Raw genomic sequence first — 27,419 nt, 5'->3', positions numbered from 1 at the left:
GAGGGGCCTCTAGCATCAGGGAGAAGCACTTTACTCTGCGTGAAGGTATCATTGCTAGAGAAACAGATCCACGGGACCCAATGGGAGGGCAGGGGGAAAGAGATGAAATTGGTGAATGATAAACAGAACCATTATAATTAACATTAGTAAGGGCAAAATAGCATCTAAATGTATTTAAACTCATCAGAACTGCCCTGAATGAACTATCACATTCAGGTAATGACAAGTTCTAAACCTCACAGCTGTGGAGAGAGTGATCCATGTTCCGTGATTGCCATGCATATGCCTAGAGTGCAGCATTAAATGCAGGAGTCATTGATGAGGTCATCAGAGGATTTTGTTTTGTGTTTTAAGCAAACTTCTAGATATCTTTGCAGCATGAGAGGATAACACCTGATAAGTCTCAGAGGGAGACAGAATGAAAAATCCCCATTTTTTGCAGAGTACATACAGAAAGGCAGTACACTTAAGGTTACAGTGCAGCTTTTATGAGATTAAAATGATTTAAGAAGCAAGTCTTAAAATTATCTCAATCACCTGACAAAGATCTTGCAGAATTCTGAAAAGTAGTCTGCAAGGTACATGCCTTGAACTTGGATATTCAAGTTCTAGTATGACCCTAACAGTCTTTAGCCTTCTCTGCTGTTTGTGTGTGAAAAGTGCTATCAAGCTGCAGCCAACAAGACAACCCAGTAGGGTTTTCAAGGCAAGAGACTAACAGAGGTAGTTTGCTGTTGCCTTCCTCTGTTTAACAACCTGGATATTCCTTAGTGGTCTCCCATCCAAATACTATCCAGGGCTCTCTGTTGCTTAGCTTTCACATGGTTGCATTGCTGGAATCTATCTTTTTACAAGAAATGTGAAACTGTTTCAGGAATGACTGATGCACAGAAAACAGATCCTGAAGGTGCATGCACATCTCCCAAACAGGAGAAATGCAGAAGTTCTGTTCTAGACAAAATGGAGATCTGGAAATGAAGATGCAGAAAGAAAAAAGGCACATTCTTCCATTCAAATTAATAGGTAAATGTATATGATCATGTACAAAATAGTAGTGTACTGCAGTGTGCATGTAACCATTTGGTAATCTCTACTGCCAGGTGAGAAGGAGAATCTTAAGTGTCCCGCTGCTTTTCTGAAGTCCAAACAAGACACAGAAATATTAAATGGTTACCTACACGTATGATAATAAGTTGCTACTTGTATGGACCACTGACCTATCTGAAGGCCAAAATGGGAAATTGGAAACTTTGATCACAGCACTGTCAGTCTCTTGGCTGGTTTGGTGCTGATATTGCCCTTATAGACTTCAATCTCTTAAGTACTTTCAGTATTTTCAGTGGAGCAGAGGCATATCTTCTTTTGACAAGTTATCTTTTGACAAGAGCTTTGGTTATCTTATTGATTCTAAGACGGAATGGTAAATGTATGAGGACTCTAAATTATGGTCTCAGGTAATTCATTTCAGTTATTGAAAGCTTACATAGCTCATATCAGAAAATTAGTTAATGTATCAGAAGAGGAGTTTGGATTTATACCCCACTTTTCTCAACCCTGAGGAATGTTGAAGTGGTTTGCTTGCCTTCCCCTCAGAGACACCTTGTGAGGTAGGTGGGACTGAGAGAGTTCTGAATGAGCTGTACTAGCTCGAGGTCATCCAGCAGGCTTCATCTGGAGGAGTGGGGAAACAAACCTGGTTCACCAGATTACAGTCTGCCACTCTTACTCACTACACCACATTGGGTTTTTTTATTAACAGTAGCTTGAATAACTGCACCATGTTTTGAGTTCACAACACCTGAAAAATAATTTCTATTAAGCCTTTAAGGAGGATTTTAAACTCAGGCAACCCAATCCAGATGGGGGGGGGGGGTTGCGACTGTGTTGGGGAACCAGCGGAGGTCTATGCCAAATCCAGTCCCAGGGATGCGGTATTCCTGTGGGCAAAGCTGACTTTAGTCAGCTTTCACTGGCGTTCCAGCCCAGGAATGCCAGCCGCCAGCCCTGCAGACTTCACCAAACAAAAGTGTGGCATAAGCCTGCTTGTGCTATGGGGCGATTCAGGGGCTGGAGGGTTTTAAACTTTCCTCCTTTCCATGCTATTGAAGCTCCCATGGAGATGGTGTGGCACCGCTGCCTCTGCATATCCCCTCCCCTGCCATCTGAATTGTGGTGTAAAAAGACAGATTCCAGCAATGCAACCATGTTAATCTAATACAGTAAATACAAAAAGGAGTCTTGTGGGACTTAAAAGACTAACAGATTTATTGAGATACAAACTCGGTGCACTAGTACCTACTCTGTCAGAAACAAGCAGGCTCTATGAAACTTTGCATTAACATTAAATCTGCTAGTCTTTTGGCTGCCAAAAGACACTATTTCAAAACACAATGTTAATGAGTATCATGTCATGTGGCCACTGTCAGACTGCCAAATGAGAGTGCAAATCATGAGATCGCTCATCTGTAACAATAATAATTTGGAAATATTTCATGATCATTTTACAACAGTGGTCCACCATGGTCAAAAAGATTTGGAATTGCTTGTCCAGATGTTCCTTTAAAAGCACTGGGAGAAAAAAAATGCTGCATATATTTTCAGACATTAGCATAATGATATGCTGCTGTTTAGCTATAAAGCTAAGTCACTGTGGAGGTCACGCTGTCACTCCCAGCTGATTTCTATTAGAATAAAATGCTCCTACTTTGGCTGGCTGGTTATTAACTACTGTGCTGCTTATGGTCACTATATAGATTGATGACATACCATACAACACTGGCCCAACCCAATCACTCCAATCATAGAATCTTTGAAAATCCTGGGCCATCCAGTGACATCACTTCTGGGTTTTACTGGACATGATGTCAGTGTACCAGCACAATGATCCCCCGTTTCTCCCTCTTTCCATTTCATCCCACTGTCATTTCAGGAAAAGCCTGACAGTTATAAAGTACAATCAAGACAGTGGGTGAACAGCCAATAGGGCCCTATTCAGAAGAGAAAAGTTATTGATCAGGAAGGAGCATATAGGTTCAGAACTTTGGTGGTGAAAACATTTGCCAACAGTCATGAAGCACAATCTATATATATAAAAATCTAACAGTGTGTTTGTCTCTGATGGTCTCCCTCAGAAGCTGCTGGATGGATCGCCCCCAAATTTTCACAGAACGTTCCTCCCTGTTGCGGGCAGGTACTCGGACCTTCAAATCGCCAAATATCCATACCTGAGCCAGGTAAAACATCTTTTTCCTGGCACACCAGGCCATGAAGCTGTTTGTGTTCAACTGTCACCCTTAGAATGTTCGTGCAGCCTGTCTGTCTGTGGCCTGAGGGCTTGGTATGAGGGCTTAGGACAGGGGTAGGGAACCTGCGGCTCTCCAGATGTTCAGGAACTACAATTCCCATCAGCCGCTGTCAGCATGGCCAATTGGCCATGCTGGTAGGGGCTGATGGGAATTGTAGTTCCTGAACATCTGGAGAGCCGCAGGTTCCCTACCCCTGGCTTAGGATGTTCGTGCAGATGGGCAGAGATGACCAGTGAAAACAGTAAATAGGTAATACGAGTGGAAGTGAAACACATACACACTTTGCCATGTGAGATACCAGGTGGGGTTTCCCCCCCCACACACACACACACATGCAGGTAACTTTCACTCTCTGTGCCTCACCCACTGCTACCACACAATACACATCCAGCTCATCCTCACATACCTCACTCTACCCTCCCTCACATCCAACCACCACTTACCCACTTCCTCACCCATATTAACCACAGTTATTTTTTACTAAAAGCAAGCTGGAGTTTGCCTTTTTCTTCTAAGAAAATCAGCGAGATGGCGGCGAACCAACACTTCCGGCTCCGTTCTTTTGCACGTGGCCCTTTAAGAACCTAGAGAGCTAGCCTCAATCTGAGCACCTCACCACCCTGCCTCTGCTGCCTAACTGGGATAGCCTGCTTGCCCCAGTTCTGCCTTACCCAAGCCAGGACTGTGCATGGTAACCAGCCTCATAGACAACGGGATTTGCACTCTGAACAGTTCCGCTGTGGAATGGAAAGGGTTACCTTATACTAAAAAAAAAGACAGCACCATATAACAATGTGCATTGAAAAGGGAAAGAGGGATTCCATTTGACCACCCCTAAAGGCTATGCTGGGGATCATTGGACCTACATGGACATCTGTGTGGGTTGCGGACTGTGATGAGAAGGACAATTGCCACAGCAATGCGTGGCTGGGCCCGCTAGTTCTGTATAAGAAGAAAAGGAGTTTGGATTAATATTCTACTCTTTTCTACTGTAAGGATTCTTAAAGCAGCTTAAAAATTCCTTCCCTTCCTCTCCCCACAACAGACACCTTGTGAGGTAGGCTTAGGGAGTTCTGAGAGAACTGTGACTGGTCCAGGGTTACTCAGCAGGCTTCATGTGTAGGAGTGAGGAATCAAACCCAGTTCTTCGGATTAGAGTCCGCCTGCTCATAACCACTATACCACACTGGCTCTTTTTAGAAGTAAAGACCCAATGGAAGTCTGTTTTACTCAGCATTAACTTATAATGGTGGATAGACCATTGCATAGGAGCAAGTTGCCCTCCAGAGTCAATACCACAGCGAGGAGATTTTCACCACTCTGCCACTGCCATCAGTGTGGCAAGTATAGCAAAGCTCTCCTCTCTTAATGGGTGGGTGTTAAAGACAGACAGCACCCCTTGCATTTCTACCACAATGTGTTACCACTTGCTGAAGAGACTGCTGTCTTCACCTTGCATTATATTTTAACATTGACCACTATCCAAGGAAGCCCTTAAAGGAGCTTTAGTTTATTATGCAAGTAGCAAAAGCTGTATGTAATGCACCATAACAAAACATGATTAGTTTAAAAAGGAAAAAGGCTGCCCTCTTGGTAATCACAAAGCCAGTCTTGAGCTGAAAAGCTTATGCCACAATTTTTTGCAAAGTGGCACTACTTCCCTGCACTATGACACATTTCTTCATGAATAACTAGAGCAATGTCAGTGTTTTTATAACCCTTCCCTCTGTCTTTTCCTAAGAATATGTACCCACTTTGATCTCAGAGGACAGGCCTTTGTGGGTGGCTTGGAAAACGTTATGTCCTTTAGTTGTTTTTCGGCTTATAAATAAAATGTGTCATGGGTAGATGAAGAAGGCAATTCTAAACAGAGTTACACCCTTCTCATCGCATTGACTAGGGGTAATCTTAGAGATTCTTTGGTTTATAACAAAACCTCAGGATGGGGACCCAGAATTATTACCTCCTCCTCCTGCTGGGGCCATTTCCAGAGCCATGTGTTCTGTTGGACTCACAGTGCCACAGTGGCTCTGGATTCTGTAGGACTTCTGTACGTTGTCATTGGTTTTGTTGGGTGTACAAAAGTACAATCCCCACCTGGATTTTTCACTGGAGGATTCTGTGGTTCTGTTTGGCTTGCCACATTGGCTTGTGGCTCTACTGAGATTACTAGGTTCTAGGGGTACGCATTCAGCAAAGGCAAACCGAACCCTCCCCAAAAAACTTATTTGCATTTGGGAGAGGTTAATCCCTCTAAAACAGCAGCAATGTAAAGGAGCCAAACAGCAGCTCATGAATAGTGCATTCAGCTCTATGGTGCTCGCCACCTCCAAGACCCATGTGGAGTTCAGAGGTGAGTGTGGGTTTAATAAACCACATCAGTATGAGGATTCAGCTTTTTCAGCTTTTCCAAACATTTCTGGGTCTAGTGCACACCCCTACTAGATTCTGTAATGATTCTGTTGGGCTTGTTGCATTGGGCTTGTTGCATGAAAGACATGATTTGACCAGTGAATACTGCTTGCAGGCATAGGTTTTGCCTGGAAGCATCTTGGAGGTTTTTGTTTTCTTTTCTCCACTCGCCAATAGGAAATAATGGAAAATGGCTGAGGGCATCTTGTTCAGGGGCCCACTGAATTGGACCCCTTGGTTCAGTCTACTTGAAATTTGAGGGTTTAGTCAGGCATCAGTAGCTCTACTGCAATTTTGGTGTCAGTACCTTTAAAAATAACTCCCATCCACCTGTAAAGTTACTGAATAGGAAATAATGAACCAGAAAAAATCACACACCCCTCCTCCCCTGCAACAAAACAAAACAAAACAAATGTTGAATCTTAATAACATATCAGTACTGGAATTCAAAAATATTGGAAATGCCAATGGGGGGGGGGGATGCAATATACCAAATTTGAAAAATAACAATTTTTTGGACACTACTTCTGACCCCATCAGTCACTTCTGTCCCTATCAGTCACCACAATGAAAGGAAAGGGGAAATGGGTGCCTGCCTCCCCACATTTTATAGACAGAAATAACAACTTCCTTGTAACAGTATTATTATTGCAGGTATTACTATCCATGCCCCTCCTCCTTCCCCAGAACTTTAAACATTGCTGAAAGTTCTGAAATGTTGGAAGAAACCAAGCTTACAGATCTAAGGGCCAGCACAAAACATGTTTTATCTCCCTTCACTGACATGCTGCACTGTTGTGAATGGTTACTTGAAATGCATTCAGAAATATGTCAAGTTGCCAGGGTGGTGTAGTTGTTTGAGTGTCAAACTAGGATCTGGGAGACCCAGGTTTAAATCCCCACTTTGTCATGGAAGCTTGCTTGGGCAACCTTGGGTTAGTAACGCACTCCTAACCTAGACTACCTCACAGGGTTACTGTGAGTGTGAGGATAAAATGAAGGAATCAAAAATAATGGAAGGTGCTTTGGCTCTCCACTGGGGAGAAAGGTAGGGTATAAATCAAATAAGTAAATAAGTAAACAAATACATTAGTACATTAATACGTGAAGAGACACTTCACATGACTTCAGAGTGTTTCGTCTTTTCTGCATACGAATGTGTAGCAAAAATTTAGTTCCTTTGTGAAATTGTGTGGGAACTACTTAAATAAATTTCTGTTCGTGGGAAAAAAACGACTTCCATGTGGTTGAGTTTCCAAGTAGACGTATAAATTGGACAATAACAGCAGAAGTCAAGGAAGCAGCTGTGTCTTCCTTAACTATCACCTGCTAGCCTCCTACCTGAAAACCACAAAATTCCTATCCTTACTTGTGGTTGTGGGGAAAGAACATTAAAAAAATACTCTGGCTCAGTGAGATTTGGAAGCAGGACATACGCATTTACAACATTTCCTCAGCTCAGGTTTCATCACGATAATTGTCTTCAGTTGTACCAGGCAAATGTGCCAGCTGGAAAGCCTTGTGGACATCAGAGCTGCTTTAGCAAAGACACAGTGCCAAAATATATATGTATTTTCAACACAGACCATTACACAAAGATCTCTTTGCAATGGATTTTTTATTCCAGAAAACCTCTTGTTGCTTCCACTTCATTCTCCCTTCACCTCTATCCCAATGTGGTTTTAATTGTGAATTGCATCTACATTGGCAGTCTGGGCCAATCTTACAAACCCTTCTAGGATGAATTGCAAAACAGACCACATTGAGTCTTTTCTGTCTTCATAATGATACATCAACTTATCACATTTTCAACCATAATTTGGCATTCTGGAAAATGTTTTCCATGAAGCATGTCTTTTTTCTATGAAAACATTAGAGTGTGGAAATCTGTGCAGAGTTAGTGGTAAATTGGGTTGACAAATGGTGAAAGGAAGCAGCAAAAGCAATTGCACAGAGACAGTCTTAAATACAGGGGCTATACATATTGTTGGCCCAGAAAAGTGTGACCTTTTAACTCAGAATTTGAGGCTTGTGAAATTATTTGTCTGTAATTTGATAACGGCATTGAATATTGAGAAAGAAATAGCATTTGGTACACATGTTCAGGACACAATTTTTCATTTGCAGTTTGAATTAAAGTTGCCAACATCCAGGTGGTCGATGGAGATCATCCTGTGATTATAACCAGTGGTGGGATCCAAAAATTTTAATAACAGGTTCCGATGGTGGTGGGATTCAAACAGTGGCGCCGCCGCACAAACGCACCTCCAGTCCCTATTGGGCAGGGAGGTTGCTTTAGTAACCCCTTCTCGGCACTCAGAAAAAATTAGTAACCACTTCTAGAGAAGTGGTGAGAACTGGTTGGATCCCACCTCTGATTATAACCAAGCTCCAAGCCACAGAGATCAGATCACCCAGAGGAAGTGGCCACTTTGGAAGGTGGACTCTATAGCACTATACCACACCGAAGCCCCTCCTCTCCCCAGACTCCATCTCCAAAATCTCCAGGTATTTCCAAATTCAGGAAAATTTAATGCTATGGTCTCCCTAAACTTTAGACCTATATACAGATGTGACATTTTGTTTTAGTATGGGGGTGAGGAATCATGGCCATTGGTCCCAGCACTTACAAATGTTTAGCATAATGTCCACATAGACAGACACATACAACTTGTATGAAAGCAAGCTCTGTGCAGACATGCTGAACACATATAAGTTTGAGGCCTGCTGCTACAACTCTCCTTTTTCCCATGCGTGTCTGGGATAGCCAAATATATCAGGAGGGGCCATGGGTTGGTGGCTTGGCATTGCTTTGAATGCAGAAGATCCCAGGTCCAGTCTTCAGCATCTCCAGTTGAAAGGACAGATAGCAGGTGATGTGAAAGACCTCTAACCTGAAACTGTGGAGAACCACTGCCTGTCAGAAAATACTGACTTTAAGAGAACAATAGTCTGACTCAATATAAAGCAGCTTCATAGGTCCATCTGCACAGGGATGATGAATCATCAGAATGTCATGTGGTGTGTATCTTGTAATTCAAGAATGAATTCCATTTCATATTCATTGTTGACATGGGGACAGAAAAAAAGATGGTTGATGAACTAGACTGAAAAACGGTCAGCATCTTTAAATCATTATTATACCTTGCAGGTATACATTGCAACTGCACCTCAATACCTATTTTCAATGGAGAAAGAATACATATAAAATACATTAAAGTACAACACTTCCATTACCATCTGATACGAGGCTCCTCATATACTCGTTAGTAGTGATTAGAGTACCAGGCTAGGATTTGGGAGATCCCCACTATCATGGAAACTTGCCAGCTGCTCACACAATCACACACTAACCTACTTCACAGTGTTGTAGTGAAGATAAAATGTAGAAGAGGAGATTGAGGTAAGCTGTTTTGGATGTCTATTCGAGAGAAAGGTAGGTATAAAGAAACAAACACCTTTGTACCAGTTAACATAATGCCACTCATATCTCTCAACATACAAAGTATATCAATCTAAGCATAGGGAAACTTGTCATGAAACTAGAGAGCAGGAAAAGCACATTTTACATCTGTTCAAGTTTTAAATGGTCTGCTTTTGACCTGAAGTTCATTGGGGGGGGGGGGGGATAGTGTTGTCATTTATGTCCCTGAGCTTGTTTCAGTGGCTTGTTTTATATTGTTAATGTCTTAAGAAAAGGCCATCTCAAATAACACTCTAAGGCAGCATAGAAATCTAATACATAAATCAACCAATTTCCCCCATGACTGGAGCTCAAAACAGTTTGTATTCAACTGAGTTCCTTCCATTAGCTATTGGAATTCCCATCCAGATTTTATAAAAATTAAAAGGATGGGGATTTTTTAATTTAAAGTGGAGTTTTTGTATTTTAGTGTAGCCACATTGTCTAATCCTCAACCTGTCATCTGCAATATGATGATTCAGCATGGCATGAATGTTAGAGAATCAACTAAGGTCTTGAGGGACCCAGGTTTGAGCTACGACTACCACGGAAGTTTGCTGGTATTCTTGAACCAGTCACACAAACTTAACTTTTGAGGATTGCTGTGAGCAAAAATGGACAAGGAGATATTCATGTTGTAAGCCATTTTGGGGAGAAAAAAATATAAAATAAACAAATGAGTGATTTACAGTAACACTACCCTTCAGAAATGCAGACCGAAGGATTGCAGAACTGTCCGCTGCCTTTGTTTATTCCACCTGTTGCAGAGGTCTTCAAAGGTCTGATTTACTCAGAGGAGATAAAGAAACAAATGAGGAAGAGGGGCTCAGTGGTAGGTCTGAGAAGGCAACAACCAGAGATCTATTGGAATGGTTTTTCACCTTTCACAGAAGGCAAAGCTCAATAAAGGAAGCTGTCAGAGTACTTCCAATAAAACCCAAAGAGAAGATTCATATGTAAAGCAAATTTGACACCTTGAGACTGGATGGAAGTTTTTCATAGAATTTGGAGGGAAAGTTGATGTTTAAAATTAAAAGGAGACTTTTACTAATGCAGATATTTTGGCCAATTATATCTAACTAAGCATACACATTTTTATTTGGCCACAGTTACTTTTTAATAATTTGCAGCAATACATATGTTTCAGTATCATTTGCAAGTCTCATTTGTTTATTCCCAGCTTTAGACAGCAGACTGACATTATCACATATATATCTGCTTTGTTTCACTCAGTCACCTAGTTGTTTATCAGAATATGTCTTTACTTTTTTTTTCAACGACACCAAAGCAAGGCAACATGCCCATCATGTGAACCTATTTGTAAGTAAAGGTCCTGACCTGTACTCTACCAAAGTTAACAGTCCTCAAGTCTACAATTTTTCTTCTTCTTTGTCAGCTGTTAGGCTCATTCCCCACATGCAGAATAATGAAGTTTCAAACTGCTTTCAGTGCTCTTTGAAGCTGTGCGGAATAGCAAAATCCACTTGCAAACAATTGTGAAAGTGGTTTGAAAATGCATTATTCTGCGTGTGTGGAAGGGGCCCTAAGAAAAAGAAGCTGTATAAGTAGTGCAGGGATAGAGGTGGTGAGGATACAGTGTGTCAATGTTCTTATTTAATATATACACAAGACCAACAACAACAACAACTTTGTAGTTAATTATTTTATACTATAATGAACAAACAGCCAGTATGGTGTAGTGGCTGAGTGCAACAGACTATAATATGGAGAAAAGAGTTTGATTCCCCAGTCTCCCTTGTGAGGTGGTGGATTCTTCATTGTTGGAAGTTTTTAAATATCAATGATGATTCAGCATGGCATGAATGTTAAATATCAATTTGTTTAAATACATGGCATGAATGTTTAAATATCAATTGGATACCCACCTGTCGACAATATTATAGCTGTTGTGAATGAAATGTCATTTCCACACAGGTTATTTATAAAGTTGTCAACCTCCAGGTGATGCCGATAGATCTCCTAGTATTACAAGCTATCTCCAGGTGACCAAAATCAGTTCCACTGGAGAAAATGGCTGTTTTGAAGGGCACAGCTTGTGGAATTGTTCCCTGCTGATGTCCCTCCCCAGGCTCCAGCCCCCAAATCTTTAGATATTTCCCAAACCAGAAGAGGGAATTCTACTTACTTGCCTACAGTCTGCTACTGTTGAAAAGCATAGGGTTCCCCCCAGCCCCTGCTACACTACAGCATTGTGATGCATTTGTTCATGTCCTGAAATGTCCATGCTTTCCCTCTCTGTCTTCCTCAAACCTGCTTTGCTATGAAATGTTGGGGCAGATTGCAGCAAAGTCTGTATGATGGCCATTTGAGTGGGAGTTCAGATTTTCCTAGCAGGATTGCCAACAGCCCTGGAGAAAAATGTCTTATTGCTTTAATGGAAGGATAATGTGGGAAAATGGGCAGCTACAGTTTCTCATCGGGTGGAGGTAAATAGCATCCAATTAAGCCTTTATTAAAAGTCAGCATTTGTTTTTTTCTTCACACAGCAAACCTATTTCCCAGTTCTGCCCACATGGCAACTCTTTTCCTCACAGCAGCCATTTCCTCCCCCTTGCCTTCGGGGGTGATTATTTTGTTTAAAACAGCAAGTGAATATTATTATACTATTGTAATATTATAACAATGTGTATGACAGGCTTCCAGCTTTGATGTTTAGGAAGTCTCTAACATCTTTCATTGTAGAGATATAAGGGGAAAGGCATATTTCCACAATTTAAAGTGCTAAACACCTCTTTTTTTAAAAAAAAAGTTGGGAAATTTTCACATACATTGTGATAATATTATATTGATAAGCCATTTGCCATTTTAAAAACAAAACTTAAAAGGCTCTGATAGTGTAGGGAACAGGAGGTAGTTTAAAATTTTCCAGGACTGGGAAAATATGGTGAAAATTACCATGTAGAAGCCCTACTGCCATGGCTATGTATTAATAGCCACACAAGCAACAGGAAAATTACACAGGCCTGTCTACTACTGTGCAGAAAACACAGACATTTTTACCACAGTAGCTTGGGGGCTGAAAAAAAATCAACAAGGAGGTTAAATAGCCCCTCACAAGTCCTTCTCTTCTGACCTCATTCCTGGTGGCTGCTTAGAACCTTCTAATTATTGTCCACAATCCAACATAAAAATCAATAATAAGAAGATGCTTTCCACTGTGATGTATTGTAGCAATCATGTTTAGCTTCAGTTCTTTATCAGTAGATTAGAAAAAAATTAAAATGTCCCTTTCGGAATGCCGGGTGTGTGCGCATGTGCTTGATCAAAGGCAGGCAGCCCCATTCATGAGCCAGGCACCTAGCCATTGCCCCCAAAGAGGTTTCCCAACGGTGCAGGGATGCTGGAAAAATCAAACACTCTCCCCACTGCTGAGAAACCTCTATGGGCTGCAAAATATTTATAGCAGCCAAAGGCTGGCATAAGTCCTAGCTAGCTGCAACCCACTGGTATAATGTCAGGAAAATTTGGGAGAGAGCACACTAATGTCACCTCTTCCCATAGTCTGTCTCCACTATGAGGGCACTGAGAGGCTGGCATGTCATTCAATGCCATGTTCCAGTGCTGGGGGGCAGTGACAGCCACATACCTGTCACCAGAGGAATTGCCCCTCTGCCAGGGTAAGTGCCTTAGGGAAGGCAAATCCACTGGAGGGGCCGTGAGCCACTCCCACAGGTAAATTCAGCCCTTCCCCCCACCACACACTGGATGGGGCTCTCAAGCTCACTTAGTTTCAGTCCCTATGCACACCTGCCTATAAGCCCCACTGATTTCAGCAAAACATGTTTCCAAGAAAAGGTATAACATTGGGTAAAACAGCAAGGGGGGAAATCTCACTAAAAACTTATCTGGAAAAGTCTATAAAATGCTACATGATGATAAATGAAAATGTTTTAACTTTCTTAGATCAGAAATGCCATCTATAAGGATTAATTTTTACAAAACTTTCAACCTCATAGGCAGCTATTTTAGCACGTAAAGTATTTCACACATAAAATGAAGGCTCACTACAACTTTAGGACATTGCTATTTTTTAGTGTAACCTCCCCATTCTCTTATAAAGCATTCAAGATTGTACAGATTCAAAACTGTGGAATTAACTTGCAGAAGTTTCTAGTACACACTGGGGAGGTGGGGGGTGGCCACTGGCTTCAATGGTTTTTTATACAACTTCATAGAGGCCAGACCTTACAGTAGCCTTTAACCAAGGCTGTAAATAGCACATCCATGTTCAGATGCAGAATACCTCTGATTACCTAATACTGGAGACAAACAACAGAGGAGGGTAATTATCTTTGCATTATTCCAGAGACATCAAAACAACCTATGTTGGAAACAGAATGATGATTCTGATAGATTTTTCTAGGGTCTAACATTGCAAAAAATGTATTAAGAATTTAGCTAACATGGGTATTGAATGTAACATAAACACCCAGGACAGCAATTTGTTTCCCAAGAGCAATCATTGGCTTAGATCTATACAGTCACTTTGTAGTGCCTGTCTCTTCTCTGCTTGAAAGGTAATCTGACTCTACATCAAGTGTAGCTAATAATCTGGACTGGTGATATAGGACAATGTCCTTTGCTTTCTGCAAATATACTGCACAATGCTGTACCCGTTTCAATTTGGCTAATTGCTCATATTTATATTAGAAGTACTAACATAGTACAGCTTGGGCTTTGTCAAGAACAATTACCCAAAAAAGCTTCTATAAACAGCTGGTATTGATCGCAATCAGGACGAATATAGATGGATGGTCTGATGGTCTGCAGTCCAACAGGACTGCGGGTGTGGTTCTTTATGGCTTATACAATAACTCAGCAAGACTATGGGTACAGAACCCCATTTAAATGACTAAAACAGGCCTCTTTCTCCTCATTCCAGACACAAATGGTATACGTTTTAGATGAGGCAAAAAAGACAGACCAATCTACAAAACACCCCCAGATGTGAAGCTTTTGCCTGCTTAACTTCTAATTTTAAAATTATTGATAAATGACATCAGTTTTCCTCATGGATGCTAGATGGCCTCTGTGTCACAAAAACACAATTCTGGTTACTTTATAGGGGCATATTATTTGTTTCCCTCACTAGCTGAAATAAAGTCACTCAAAATTATTGACATTTGGCAAATATTTGCAGCACAGGGACTGATATTTCTACCAAAGGGGACGTAGAAAAGTTGTGAAAGGGGGCAGATAGGGTAAAAGGCTTTTAAAAAAATGGTATTACAACAATTGCTTGAATACACAAGGCTCACTATTGTCGGATTTTCCTATTATTTTCTAGAGCCAAGTTTGGTGGGGGGAGATTGGGGCAAGCAATGGATTCGCCAGTCATTTTGACATCACAATTCTACCTTTCTTCAGAGCAGTTTCACAACTTAAACAATTAGACAATTTGAAATAACGTTGCTTTATGAGCTTTTGCTGCGTTAATGCCCAATCAGTTTTTGAAGTTCTTTTTCAAGCGGGCAGCTTGCCAGAAGAACAGGGGAAACAGGGCCCCGTCCGCACATGCAGAATAATGCACTTTCAATCCACTTTCAATGCACTTTGAAGCTGGATTTTACTGTGCAGAGTAGCAAAATTCATTTTCAAACTGTGAAAGTGGATTGAATGTGCATTATACTGCATGTGTGGAAGGGACCAGAGGGAAACCAAAACTAGAACTGTTTTCGGACAGGGAAGCAAAGTGGAAGCTGCATGAATGGTAGGGGAGGGGGTTTTATTCCATCAGTAATAAATCTATACCTGTTGGCTAGGTTGGTACACATCTTCTCAGTCTCCAGCAGGACCAAGAGTGCATTTCACCTGGGGACAACATGCGTACAGCCCCACAGGCCAATACCTATTTTATCAGTCTCAAAAGCTAGTTAAAAGTTAAACAAAAGTTACAGAAATCCAGATAGTTTGGTCCCTTCCTTGAAGCTACAAAGATGCCCGTTTTGTTTAACAGCTGATAGTTTCACTTTGAATAGATGCCACTTTGCAGCTATTTGACAAGGGACAAAGGTTTGGGGGACACCAGGGAGAAGCGCCTACAATGCTTTTAAGCGGGCCCTTTCAGAGCGGGACAAAGGGGACACTTCCTGCCCCTTCTTCCCTGGCTCTTCGCATGTGAGACCAATCCGGCCCTGCAAAAAATGCAGCAAGGCATAAACAGTTGCAAATGGCAGGAGGAAGGGTCTGGCTCGCTTTGCATATTAAGCCTTGCCTGGAATGAATCGAAAGGGAAGTTGGACTATTGTTCCTGCCGGCTCCTCTCTTTACAGGCATTGACAGAAGGGGCTGTTTACATGGGCCTTTTTTTTCTTCCTGTTGTTTGCTTATGGAAAATAAGGGGGAGTGACAGAAGAAGGGAAAGCAGAGAGGGAGGCACTGACCACAGCGCAGAGGCAGAAACCTTGCCTCTTGCGATCATTAACCTTGCTGGGAACGGGCAGCTCTTTTCTCCCGCTTGCAATTCGCCTGTGAGCAGAGACCCGGCAGGAGAGAAACGCCAGGCGCCTTCCAGGACAGGGATCTCTCATCTGCGGCGAGGAGAAAGAGTGGATCCACTCGGCTGTGCGCCCCTGCAACATGAGGATCCAGTGGCTCATTTGGACCTGCTTTTGGATCATGACTGGAGTGCTCCTTGTCAACGGACAGAGGCCAGGTAGGATTCTGCCTTGGAATGGGTCGCCCGGCTCTGTTTTGACTTTCCCCCAGAGCGTGAAGGAGGGCGGTGGTGGATGGGTTTTAGGTGGCACCTGTCATTTTTTTTTTTTGCAACTGTTAAGACTTTTGTGTTATTTTAAAGCCCTCCCTCTTTATAGGGTGATTCGTTAATAGACGCCTACAGCTGCGTGCCGCTGAAAATGCAGTGCCAATCCAGGGCTTTTTCTGATCGCGAGCAGCAAAGTCAGAATGAATGGCCACGGCGGGGGCATCAGTCCTAGATTGGTGTGCCGAGTAAAATCTTTTCTTGAAATACCACTCTTGATTAAGCTGGTCTTTACTGAGTTTTACTAGCAAATAAAGTGCCATTGGAAGTAACACTGTACATTTACACCTGGTCAGTCACCTCTAAGTGCTGTAGAGTAGACACATGAGAAAATCTAAAGGCAACAACGCTTGTGTTGTGCACATACAAATATTTTAAAAACAACCATTTTACACCCGTGTAATGCAGTTAAGTCACTGTTTTTTCACCGGAAAGGACCTGCAACCCATGTGTAACATCTGCTTACACTGGTGCTTTATTGCTTTTGTGTGATTGTTTTCAGCAATTCTGTGATGAGAGAGAATATTTTGTGGCTTCATTCCCTTCTGCTGCTTCAGAATTGCGCTCCCCAGATTCATGTTGATTTTTAAAAATCACTCTTGCGATCTGAAAGAGGAGGAAAAGGTGAAGCCAGCTGTGCAAGAGTGAGATATTTGCATCGATCCCCTCAGTAGACTGCTAAGTGGCCTCCAGAACACTTATTCTGCAGCAGTATCATTAATGTTAGTGATACAACCTCAGAGCAAATAACTTGCAGCCTTAAGCCCAAGCATCAGGTGCTGGCACTGTGTTTTCTGACCTCTTTGGCTTCGTTAAAGCAATGAAGGGACAGAGGGAGGGGGAATTCCTGAATTATCCTTAAGAAAATATCCTACTATTTGCAAAATTGCCCTAAGAGAACTGCTTTGCAACACTGGACTTCAGCTGTGTAATGCGGAGAACAGGATGTGCTTCTAATGCTTTCCTAGGGTCCATTCTGAAGCACTGACCACTACAAGGACCATGATAAAATACAGCTCAGTCTACCTTGGCACATACCAAGGTTGCTTACATAGCTAAGACTCTATTGTACCCATTCCAGATCAGATAAAGTGTTCATTCACCTGACTGGATTCAGAAAGTTGGGAAGCTGGGTAGCTTGCTATACTTTCACTACTGTATTTGTATCCTGGCCTTTCTCTAGGAACATAAAGTATTTTCATGACTGCCTTGTGGTGTTGGTTGACTAAAGGACAGAGGCTTACCAAGGCCACACATTGAGCATCCTAGCTGAAAGGAAATTTGAACCAAGGCTTCCCACATTCAAACTGGCTGGAGAACTTTCTGCTTTCCATCTTCCTAGCACTAAAGGCTGTATCAGCAATGCTTAGAACTTTTCCTTGTGCCCAAAATGCTTTGCATTCACTCAGTGGCATAGCGTCAACCGCAATGCCCTGGGCGTGCACCTGTGCAGGGGCGTGGCAGGGGGTTCCGGGGTGGGGTGGGCAGGGGTGTGGGGCGCACACATGCCCTGGGCACAGTTCCTCCTCCCTCTGCCCCTGCATTTACTATCTGACAACATCCCAAGGGATGCAGCTAGATATTGGGACTAATTAAAACATAATGTTATAATTAGTGCTTTGAGGGGGCTTTTAAAAATTCCTTCTTAATAGAAGGGTTCCCATTAATGTTAATTTTGATTGTTTTTCTAACAGATGTGCATGACTAGCTGTTTGCTCTTTAAAATAACAACCCTGTAAGGTTGGCCAGTATGAGAGAGTGATGATGCTGTCAAGCTTTATCTCCGTCCCGTGATTCCAAGTTGAAATTAGGATTAGAGTCGTCTAGTTAATTTCAAGAGCTAAACCGCTATGTGACACCTGTTCCTCAGAAAATGTGCTTATTTGAGTATTGTAGATAAATATTGTATTACTACTGTTCTGTCCATTAATTTAGAGAACTCTCAATTTTCTCAGCCAACTTTAACCCTGGTGGCAGTGAGCTCTTCAGATGATGCAAAATAATTCCATCTTGTTTTCAGGCTCTGCTGTGGCACATTCATTTATTCTGTGTTTCAGCGCCAGTTCCCTATGGAATCACTTTGGCAGCTTACACAATGTAAGACAGAACTATCAACAGGCATCAAACATTATACTCCTGAAAGGAGTTGGGCGCTTTTCTTGCACTAAAAAATAGAAAGGATAATTGATCCAGCCAATCACAAGCAAAGATTGCTTTTGAGGGAACCCACTGCAACTGTAACAGTTTTGGACATCACAGTGTGAAAATGAGGTGTATCAATGTTGATGTGTTTCTTATTCCCTGTTTTCTGTCTTGCCTTCCAGCTAACCTGTCCTTCAGAAGAAAACTCCACCGACATAACTGTTCCCACAGGAGATGCATGCCCCTGCATTCCAGAGTGCCCTTTCCGTGAGGTATCCAAAATTCTATAGAGCTTAAGCTAAATTTAGGCAAGGGTCATTCATAAGTGTGGAGTAATAAAATCAGGCGCCAGAAGGATGCGATTGTAAGAGGCTCCCCCTCTCAGATAATTTAGGAACAGTGTGTGGCCGATTGAGTAGGTTCTCCAAAATATACACAATTGCAAATTATACTTTCATTTTTAAACAAGCTGGGGGGGGGGGGCATTTTACCAACCACAAGCCACAGGCAATTTCCTTTGGGTGCCTTTTCTTTGTGATTTTATTTGGTCTGGAAATAGAGGGGGGGGGGAGAGAACTAAAGGGGGAAGCGGCACAATAAAAGTACTTGTTTTATGTGAACTCCAGGGCACTGTTCCAAGTGAGTGAGTAGCTCTGGGCTTCTCTGTTGATTATTTCACGGAGTGGGACCCATTTGACACTCTTAGTTAGTGAAATACAGTCAAACTGCAAAGAAATGTTTTCTTCTGCCTTGTACATGTTTAAAACAATTTTAAATGCAAGTCTCTCAGGTAGAATAACACCCACAGGTCAAGAAGGATAAAGACTATGATACTGTGCTTTGAACCACAGGCTAGCTTCTGCTTGTGATAACTTTCTGCTGACATCACCTTTCTGCATGCTGAACTGTCCCCTCTAGGCGCCCCATGCTGTTTCCAAGAAACCAATGACCTCTGACCCAAGAACAATATTTTTTGGGGGGGAGGAATATAGTAAGCTATAATGGGCTGTTTGGGCTGCTCCCCAACAACTGTTCCCTTCTGTTGAAATCCAGCAGTCTTCTATGCCACTCTGAGGTCATTTTTTCCCAGATATTTGGAAAGGGCCCATGCTCTTTTTGGAATAAGAAAATGGGGTGAAGAGGAGCCTGAGCCAGAATACAGATCCATTATGTGATATGATTGGTGACATTTCAAGAAGAGAAACTTGTGTTTCATGTAGAGTTGTCAACCTCCAGGTGGTAGCTGCAGATCTCCTGGAATTACTATTGATTTCCCCGTGGTAGAGATCAGTTCAACCAAAGAAAATGACCACTTTGGAAGGTGGACTGTATGGCATCATACTCCCACTGAAGTCCCTCTTCTCCCCAAATCTTATCTTCCTCAGGCTCCACCCCCCAAAATCTTCAAGTATTTTTCAACCTAGAGCTGGCAGCCCAATATGACATGCTATATAGGAGATGGATTGGAGTGAGGGGGGCATGTTCTGAGTTTGTACCAGGTCCAGGAAAATCATGCTTGGGTTGTGGTTTAGGAAGGCTGCCACTGACTTGGACTGATCTACTTCTTTGTCTTTATCAACAATCAGATACACCAACAGCGTTGCCCACTATAGAGCTTCCTTTCGCACAGAAATAAGACAAAGCTTCTGTGGCTTTATGCAGGTGCTATAGTTCCAGACGGAGGGACAGGATCAATTATTCTTTGACACCCCAGATTCCATTCAATTCCCTTTGAAGTTTTAATTCCGCATGGAACTCCTCAGCTACAGTCAGTGTGGTAGTCTGCTTAGGATTTTAGATTTTTAAAAAGAAGAAGAGTTTTTTTGGATTTATATCCCCCCTTTCTCTCCTGCAGGAGACTCAAAGGGGCTTATAATCTCCTTGCCCTTCCCCCCTCACAACAAACACCCTGTGAGGTAGGTGGGGCTGAGAGAGCTCTGAGAAGCTGTGACTAGCCCAAGGTCACCCAGCTGGCGTGTGTGGGAGTGTACAGGCTAATCTGAATTCCCCAGATAAGCCTCCACAGCTCAGGCGGCAGATCTGGGAATCAAACCCGGTTCCTCCAGATTAGATACATGAGCTCTTAACCTCCTACGCCACCACCACAGTGGGTCCATATTTTACCCCAAAAAAGTTTTATAATCTGATTTTTGGCAATAGGTAAAAGAAATCAAACTTCCTTTTCTACAAATTCTCAGAGAGCAGCTGTGGGTTGCATCAAGGCAGCTTTTTCACACAATCTTGCCCAGTTCTCCTTACTACAACCCCATCCCATGTAGCCTTGTGCATGCGAGTCCCATGACCCTTAGCATAGTCTTTTTGGGGTGGTCAGAGTATCCTGAAATAAAGCAGAAGTCCTGGGCACAGGTATTACTGGACTTTTATTTTGCTGTGACAGATTAACACAGCTACTCTTTTTGCAAAGAGGATCCTTCCTTCCTTTGTTATCAACAGAAGGGTCAGCTGGATCCAACCCTAGGTCTATAGCAGCAGCAGGAGGAAGGGAGAAAGTGTGGTAGTCATATTGAGATTCTGGTTTACTGTGGCTTGAGCTCAGACACCAAACTGTTCAAAATGGGCCTGCAGCAAACTGTTACAGTGTGAAAGGTGAACCTCTTTGACTTTACACGGCATTCCACAGTTTCAAACAGAAGTAATTCTTTTAATCAAATTAGGGGTCTTGTGGCTTTATTCATGGGAGGCCTTAAACTGCATGGAACAGTTCTTGTATGTATATGCAAATACTTCTCCACTCCAGAGGCATGCAGATAGAACATGTAAATATACCCAGGATCAAAAGGATGGCAAAGCTCCCTTTCAGGGAAGCACACCATTCTGCTGATGAATAAAACATGCTCTTAATAGCTCTGCAACTCTGGATCTATATTGGGATAATAGCATACCCATAGGCAGTTTATTGTAATAAATAAAAAATGACAGAGGCTAGAATCCCAAATTATTCTCTTAAAAGGAGACTCCTATCAAACTGATAAGACTGCTCAGGAATGCGAATGTCTTAAGTGAGAACAACTGTTCTTCAGAGAAAGTTCGCTTTTTTCTCTTAAGTACAAGAGTAAAATAAAAATACTGTGTGAAAATGTAGAAACTAGAAAAACACGGCATCTTGAAGCAAGTATTCTTTCTCTAGGCCCCCTTCAAATACTTTTGACACCAAATACCAACCAGCCCTCTTATTTATTTTTATTTATTTTATTGATCATTTGATTTATAGGCCTTCCTTCCCCTGATAAGCCTAGGGCAGCTTACAACAATATCAACAATAACATCAACACAGTTGCCTATACAGTACATCCAGTGGCACCTCAACCAGTTTTTAAATTGAGAGGGTAAAGGGGAAGCAGATATGGAAACAGCAGGGAGGTATAATATAGAACTTTTGGGACTCAGCACTACAATTCAGAAGGAAACACATTATAAAACCAAGCTGTTTCTTATGGTTCAGATTGTAAGGGCATTCATTATGTCCAAAAGAGTAATTCCAGAAAATATTTTACATTTACAAAAATTAAGATTTTTTTCTTGTAACTTCAGTCTTTCTTCATATACAACCTGATAAATGTATTCTTCCCCCACCCCTAAATTTTTCAGATTCCCAACAAGTTACAATGCTGTTAAGTTTTTAAAGAAATGCATTGGGTGTCTTTTTAAGGGCTGATGATCAAACAAGTTTTTCATGTCAGTGTACACACTTGTGCGTTGACTTCAGCAGGTGGCAGATTTCAAGGACAGCTCAGTAGTTAAAGGCAATCCCATCAGCTCACTCAGCATGTAGCAATTTGGGAGGAAAACCAGTTGAACCTTTTTCTGCAAAAAGTGGATTCAGTCACACACACACACACACACACACACACACACCCTGCCCCCAATTCATGTTTCATTATTATGCAACTAATCTATCTTGCTAATGTGTCTTCAAATACAATGCATTTAAGTTAATATTGCAGAGACCCAGTGATCACTATGCACTTAAGGCGGGTTGTCTTTTCCACTTACAGAATATCCATTTGCAAGACTAAAAGCTATTTTGTAGCTAGTGCCATTAGGGCAGTCTTTGTAACAAGAAACCATAACAAAATACAGTGAGAGGAAACATTTATGCTCTTAACCATAACCATAACCATAACAGTTATTAGTTTGAGCATAGCTGTGAGGGGTGTGTGTGTGTGTTCTTTTACACATCAATCAAGTTAAGGGATTGGCGTCAAATTGCAGCCTGGCTTGTGCATAATTTACTAAGCCAGGAGGTATCCTATTGGCCCAACAAGGTCCTGTTGCTATCCCTTAGACGCTGGCCAGCTTGGTGCCATAATGTGTATTTTAGTCCATAGTCGCTATCCCTACTAATAGAGTATTTCTCTTGTAGTTCCAGGAGAAGCTGGGCTAAGGACTGTTGGGTTGGATCTAGCTAGCTCTTTTGCTCAGTCTCAGCCAATTCTACGCCTTATTGCAGGTCTTCATGTTGGTGGGGATTTTGTCCACGTAGGGCCCATGATCCCCGGTATAGCTTTTTTGATGGTCTGAAGTGATTCCTTTCCCATCAACGCAAAAGCTGGTTGAACTTAATCCACTGTTTAAACCCATTACTTGTTATTCTAGCAATCCAGTAGCCATTACCACATGACCTTTTAGAAGCTTCATGTTCAGTCCTAAACAAAGATCCCTTCCACACATGCAGAATAATGCACTTTCAATTCATTTTCACAACTGTTTGCAAGTGGATTTTGTAATTCTGCACAGTAAAATCCAGCTTCAAAGTGCCCTGAAAGTGCATTATTCTGCATGTGCAGAAGGGGCCAGAGTTACATTCTGCTAAATACATTAGTCAATACACTTGGAAAAGTATGACTATTTAGGACTGTCATATTTTGGCTAATTGGTTGAAAATAAGAGTTATATAAAAATTCACATCGTTGTGAACTTTTTAACAAAGGGTTTACAATGAGTGTTTTATAGTAATTCTGAATAATTTTTAAGCTAACATAATAAGACCTGTGGACCCATTAATTAAAATGCAGACATCTACTTTGGAGCAGAAATATTTACACTTTAATAATGATTTTAAAAAACAGCTAAGCTCTCTAGTGTATTCATTGCATTGGCCTAATTTTGAGATTAATTTACAAAAAGAACAAATGTTTTTCCTGCTAGGTTTTTTACTGCATCAGCAGATTCATAAAGTGTTTTGAGTTGTATTCTTGGAGCATAAGGACAAATTTGCCTACAGATAAACTGAGAGGTATAAAAAGGGCAGGGGCACACCAAGGCACTGACTTGCAAGAAGGCCCCACTGCCTTTAGCAGGGACTATTCACTCTTATTTCCATCATTTGGTGAGATGGGTCATTATCCTCCTTTCACCCCCCCTCCCACCTGGTGGTTTTTTATTTTTATCTTATTTTTACATGCAGGTCCCTTGATCCCCAGCATTGCCCTTTTAGATGGTCTTTTCTTTTTCACTAGCAAAAAAGCAGGTTGGATCCAAACCATTACGTGGGGAGTTAAAAAACAGGCAGATGGACAAGGGGATAGGCTAAGAAATACAGTAACAATGCACATTCATCCCTATACCCTATTTCCAGACCAAATGAAATCACAAAGATTTATTTACCTTTTAATGTTATTTGTAATACAGTAAGTAGCTGCTCAGCATTCAAGAAAACAGTATATACTTTGTAAAGTGATAACGTCCTTAAGTATATAAGATGAAATGGAGGCATGAGTGAATTGGGTGAAACTTTAGTTCCAACAGAGCTTGATAGAGGACTTTAAACACATCCCAGTCTTACATCCAACGCAAGATCCCACTTGCCTACATGGTAAAAGTTCTTTGACATCCAGCAGCTTTCAAGTTTGCGCAAGTATTATCCTTCTCAATGAGTCAGTTGGGTCTAGACAGACTTACAGACTATACTAAGCACCTACAAGCAGCAAATTGCTATTTGAATAGTGTCCTTATTTAACAGATTCTAAATAAAGTCAGAGTTACTGGGCGAATGTATCCTGTTTACCTGATCCAAATCAATTGGTACAAGCGAGTTTGTTACTATTACTTGTAAAACCTCTAGATTTCCTTAGCAAACAGCCTGCCAGATGGGGGTTTAAGCTAACAACAGTTTTGGTAGTGAAATTTTGCTCTTCAGATTGATATACCTTGCACAACACAGGGCCGTAGTAAAGAGGGATAGCTACATTTACTTTCTGATTAACGTGTTTGAATTTTCCCACCTTATAGTTTCTTATGATCACACAATAAATGTGATTATCCTGAGAATGAAGGGGGGGGGGCAGTGGCATATGCTTATGTTCCCAGGCTCAGTTCCTTCCACATTCAGTTAAAGGGTCTTGGGTAAGGTGACCAGACGTCCCGCTTTTGGCAGGACAGTCCCGCCTTACACCAATCTGTCCCGTGGGGTTTTGTACCTGTCCCGATTTTGCCTTCTGGGGAGAAGCTCCCGGTTCCACGCCTCTAGACAGGTAGCGCCCAAGCAGTTGCAGTCGCGGGCAGCCTCCTGCGCATGTGACAGCAGGGATAATGCTTTTTGGGGTGCTCCCAGGTTTCCCGCCCTGCCGTCCTGCCTTCTGGGGCGCTCCCATTTTCCGCCCTGTCACAGGGCGGGAATCCAGGGAGCGCCCCAAAAGGCAGTGTGCTCCTGCGGCCGTGCGTGCGCGCGCACCCACCCCCGTCCCGGTTTTTAAAGGTGACAATCTGGTTACCTTAGTCTTGGGTAGAAGGTGTTAGAAATGGTGTTTCTCTGAGAGTCACTACCAGTCAAAATAGGCAATGAGATGGATGAACCAATGGTCTGATGGTTCAAAAAGTAATCCGCAGATAATAAAGAAATTGCGTAAAGTTAAATTCTCCTAGTTTCCACACTTTTTTCCAACTTTATCAAAACAGAGCTGTGTATGCACATTTACAGAATATTGACAATAAATAATTGCTTTATTTGTCATTCCCCTCCCCCACAACAGTTTCTGTCCACTGCTGGGAAGAGGAGGAGCCAAGTGGAAGAGACCAAATGACAGAATTTGATAGCTTAGCAGTTGTAATCTATGCAGGTGTCCTATAAGCCATCATCAGGAAGCATTAAAAAAGCCTTATCAAGAAGGCTTTGGAAGAGCTTCACAGGAGTTTTGGGTTTCTCTAAGCACAGAGAAAACAATGAAGAATTAAGTGATCTTGTCTGGAAGGTCTGGAAAATCGTCAGTGCAATACGATACCATTCTCTACACATCAGTACAGCATTCTAGGCGATAAAAAGCAAATTTTGAACAAATATAGGATAATTTAAAGAACTATTGGTATACTAATAGTGTTGTATTCATGTGTGTGTGTATATATATATATCTTTCACTCAGTTAAGACTAACACCAACTTCACAGTCTAGCACAGTAAAATATGAAGGAATTGTTCAATAAATAATGCAGGTATTGCTTCATGTTTAGAATGTATAGTGATGTTTTAAGCTTTCATTATTCAAATAACTTTGCCATTATCATAAGACCAGAATAATATCTATTGGCTTGGCTGGGTACCTGCTTGTTTCCAGCAGAAAGTTCTTAAATACTGATTAACTTCCAATGTAACATCTTAATGTTGGAACCTTACTTTGGAATTCTGTTTATACTGATGTCCCAAGTAAAGCCATGCTGATAAAGGCTTTGATGTTAGCAAAAAGTTCACCTTTGTCTTCTTCAGAAGTAATCCTGGGTGTGTTTGTGCTAAACTTAATATGTTTACAACTGTATTCTGAGAGTCAATTATTTCTTTATGGCATGTTTGTAACTGTATGCTGTAAAAATTATACATCAAATAGCATTGTCATTTTAAATAATCTTTGTATGATTTTTTTTAAAAAACTTGTATTCTGTTCATGGATACTATGTACATTCAAAGACAAGTGAAGCATTTGGCTAATTTGTTTGTAAATTTCATAAGGAATTTGTATTCAATTTATTGTGGAGTTAAATAAAATACCATTTCAATCATGCTTCCCCCCCTTTTTTTTTCAATTCAGGGAAGGCTAGATAAATCTTAAAGGCTACTTCCACTTTAAGGAAATACAGTTGTTGGATTAAAGTTAAATAATTCCACCTTAATTTGATATGATATGACATCATCCCATGGGCCAGTAATAATCCAATACTTGCACAGGGGGCTATTTTTACCTTTTAATGTGTTCTCTTTTTGGAAGTGCACCATTGTCAACATTATATTGGATTTAAAAGTTTAAATGGATTTTTGCCATCAGGCACTTTTTCATGCATGTTATTTTGGAATATTTTCCCCCTGTTCATTTAATTCAGTTCTTTAAAAACAGAGGCAAAGGACTCCGTTATATTTTGGTGCTATTTTTAATATCTTGAACACACTATTATTGTAAAATGGCATGTGTTTGCAGGCAGCATGCAGAGGATTTTTTTCTCTGCAGGCTGTGCCAAGCAGATTGTGTGAGATTAACTTTAGAAAGGAGTTTCAAATAGGACAAAGGAGCTTGCTTTAAATAATAAATTAATTCACATGACATACTCAGTTCACACAGAACTAGAAGGGAACGTGTAGAAGATAATTCAGTTCACAGTCTATTTCAGTGATTTGAGTATGTAAAAAGGCCTAGATCAGTGATCCCCAGTATATTGTCTGTGCTGAATGGCTTCTTGGATTTTGGGGACAAAATCTAAAGGATGCTTTGGGTTGGATTCAAGAGGGAGGAAAAAAATGAAACCGCAGGGTTCACGAGTGCTTGCAAGGGTTCACCCTGAACTAAAGTTTGTGGCAATACTCATGCTTTTGCAGACATACATACCTTTGGATTTAGGATCATTTTTCCCACCCATCACTCTTCTAAAAGGTGGGAAAGTATCTTCAGCAGACCATACCTACTGTCTTCAGCCCCCAGTTTTTAAAAGTAAAGACTCTTTATGCAAAGGGTTAGTTTCTGCTGCTTTATATGTGTTTCCTCTACTATTCACTGTGTAACCTAGTGACCTATTTGAATGGGACAGATCTATAGGTATTTGAAGAACTGGGGTCAAAGGGACAATCTCCATCAAGGTGCAGCCCAAAATAAATATTAGGCTTAGGAAGGAAAATGTCAATGTTTTGCCCAGTAAGCAAGTTTTCCATTTGCATACTGGGACTCAAAATGCTCCCCTGTTGGGTTTAATATTTCATGGCCACACAAAGGGGAGAGTGGCCTGTCTTCTGGGGTAACAATGCTTCTTGCAACCTATGAATACATTTTGTAAATGCATCTGAAGCACTTGACCAGTTCCCACAGTGATGATGCTTT

General features: G+C 41.4%; 1 protein-coding gene across 1 annotated transcript; it reads left to right on the top strand.

Annotated features, from left to right (window-relative positions):
* The first annotated feature begins 15,418 nt into the window (after nucleotides 1–15,418).
* APELA (apelin receptor early endogenous ligand) lies at nucleotides 15,419–26,117 on the top strand. The gene is made up of 3 exons (XM_048508683.1): nucleotides 15,419–15,856; nucleotides 18,289–18,378; nucleotides 25,099–26,117. The coding sequence occupies exons 1-2, from the start codon at nucleotides 15,781–15,783 to the stop codon at nucleotides 18,375–18,377; spliced, it is 165 nt and encodes a 54-aa protein (XP_048364640.1). The 5' UTR covers nucleotides 15,419–15,780; the 3' UTR covers nucleotide 18,378; nucleotides 25,099–26,117.
* Nucleotides 26,118–27,419: the final 1,302 nt, after the last annotated feature.

Source organism: Sphaerodactylus townsendi, linkage group LG10 (genome assembly GCF_021028975.2).
Source record: "Sphaerodactylus townsendi isolate TG3544 linkage group LG10, MPM_Stown_v2.3, whole genome shotgun sequence".
NCBI classification, from domain to species: domain Eukaryota; kingdom Metazoa; phylum Chordata; class Lepidosauria; order Squamata; family Sphaerodactylidae; genus Sphaerodactylus; species Sphaerodactylus townsendi.
Note: the sequence above shows the minus strand (reverse complement) of the source record. Positions and strands in the feature narration are given on the sequence as shown.

Coding starts and splice junctions, on each gene's coding strand:
- APELA (XM_048508683.1), top strand. CDS start 15,781: ATGAGGATCCAGTGGCTCATTTGGACCTGCTTTTGGATCATGACTGGA. Junction 15,857..18,288: donor TGTCAACGGACAGAGGCCAG/GTAGGATTCTGC, acceptor CTTGCCTTCCAG/CTAACCTGTCCTTCAGAAGA.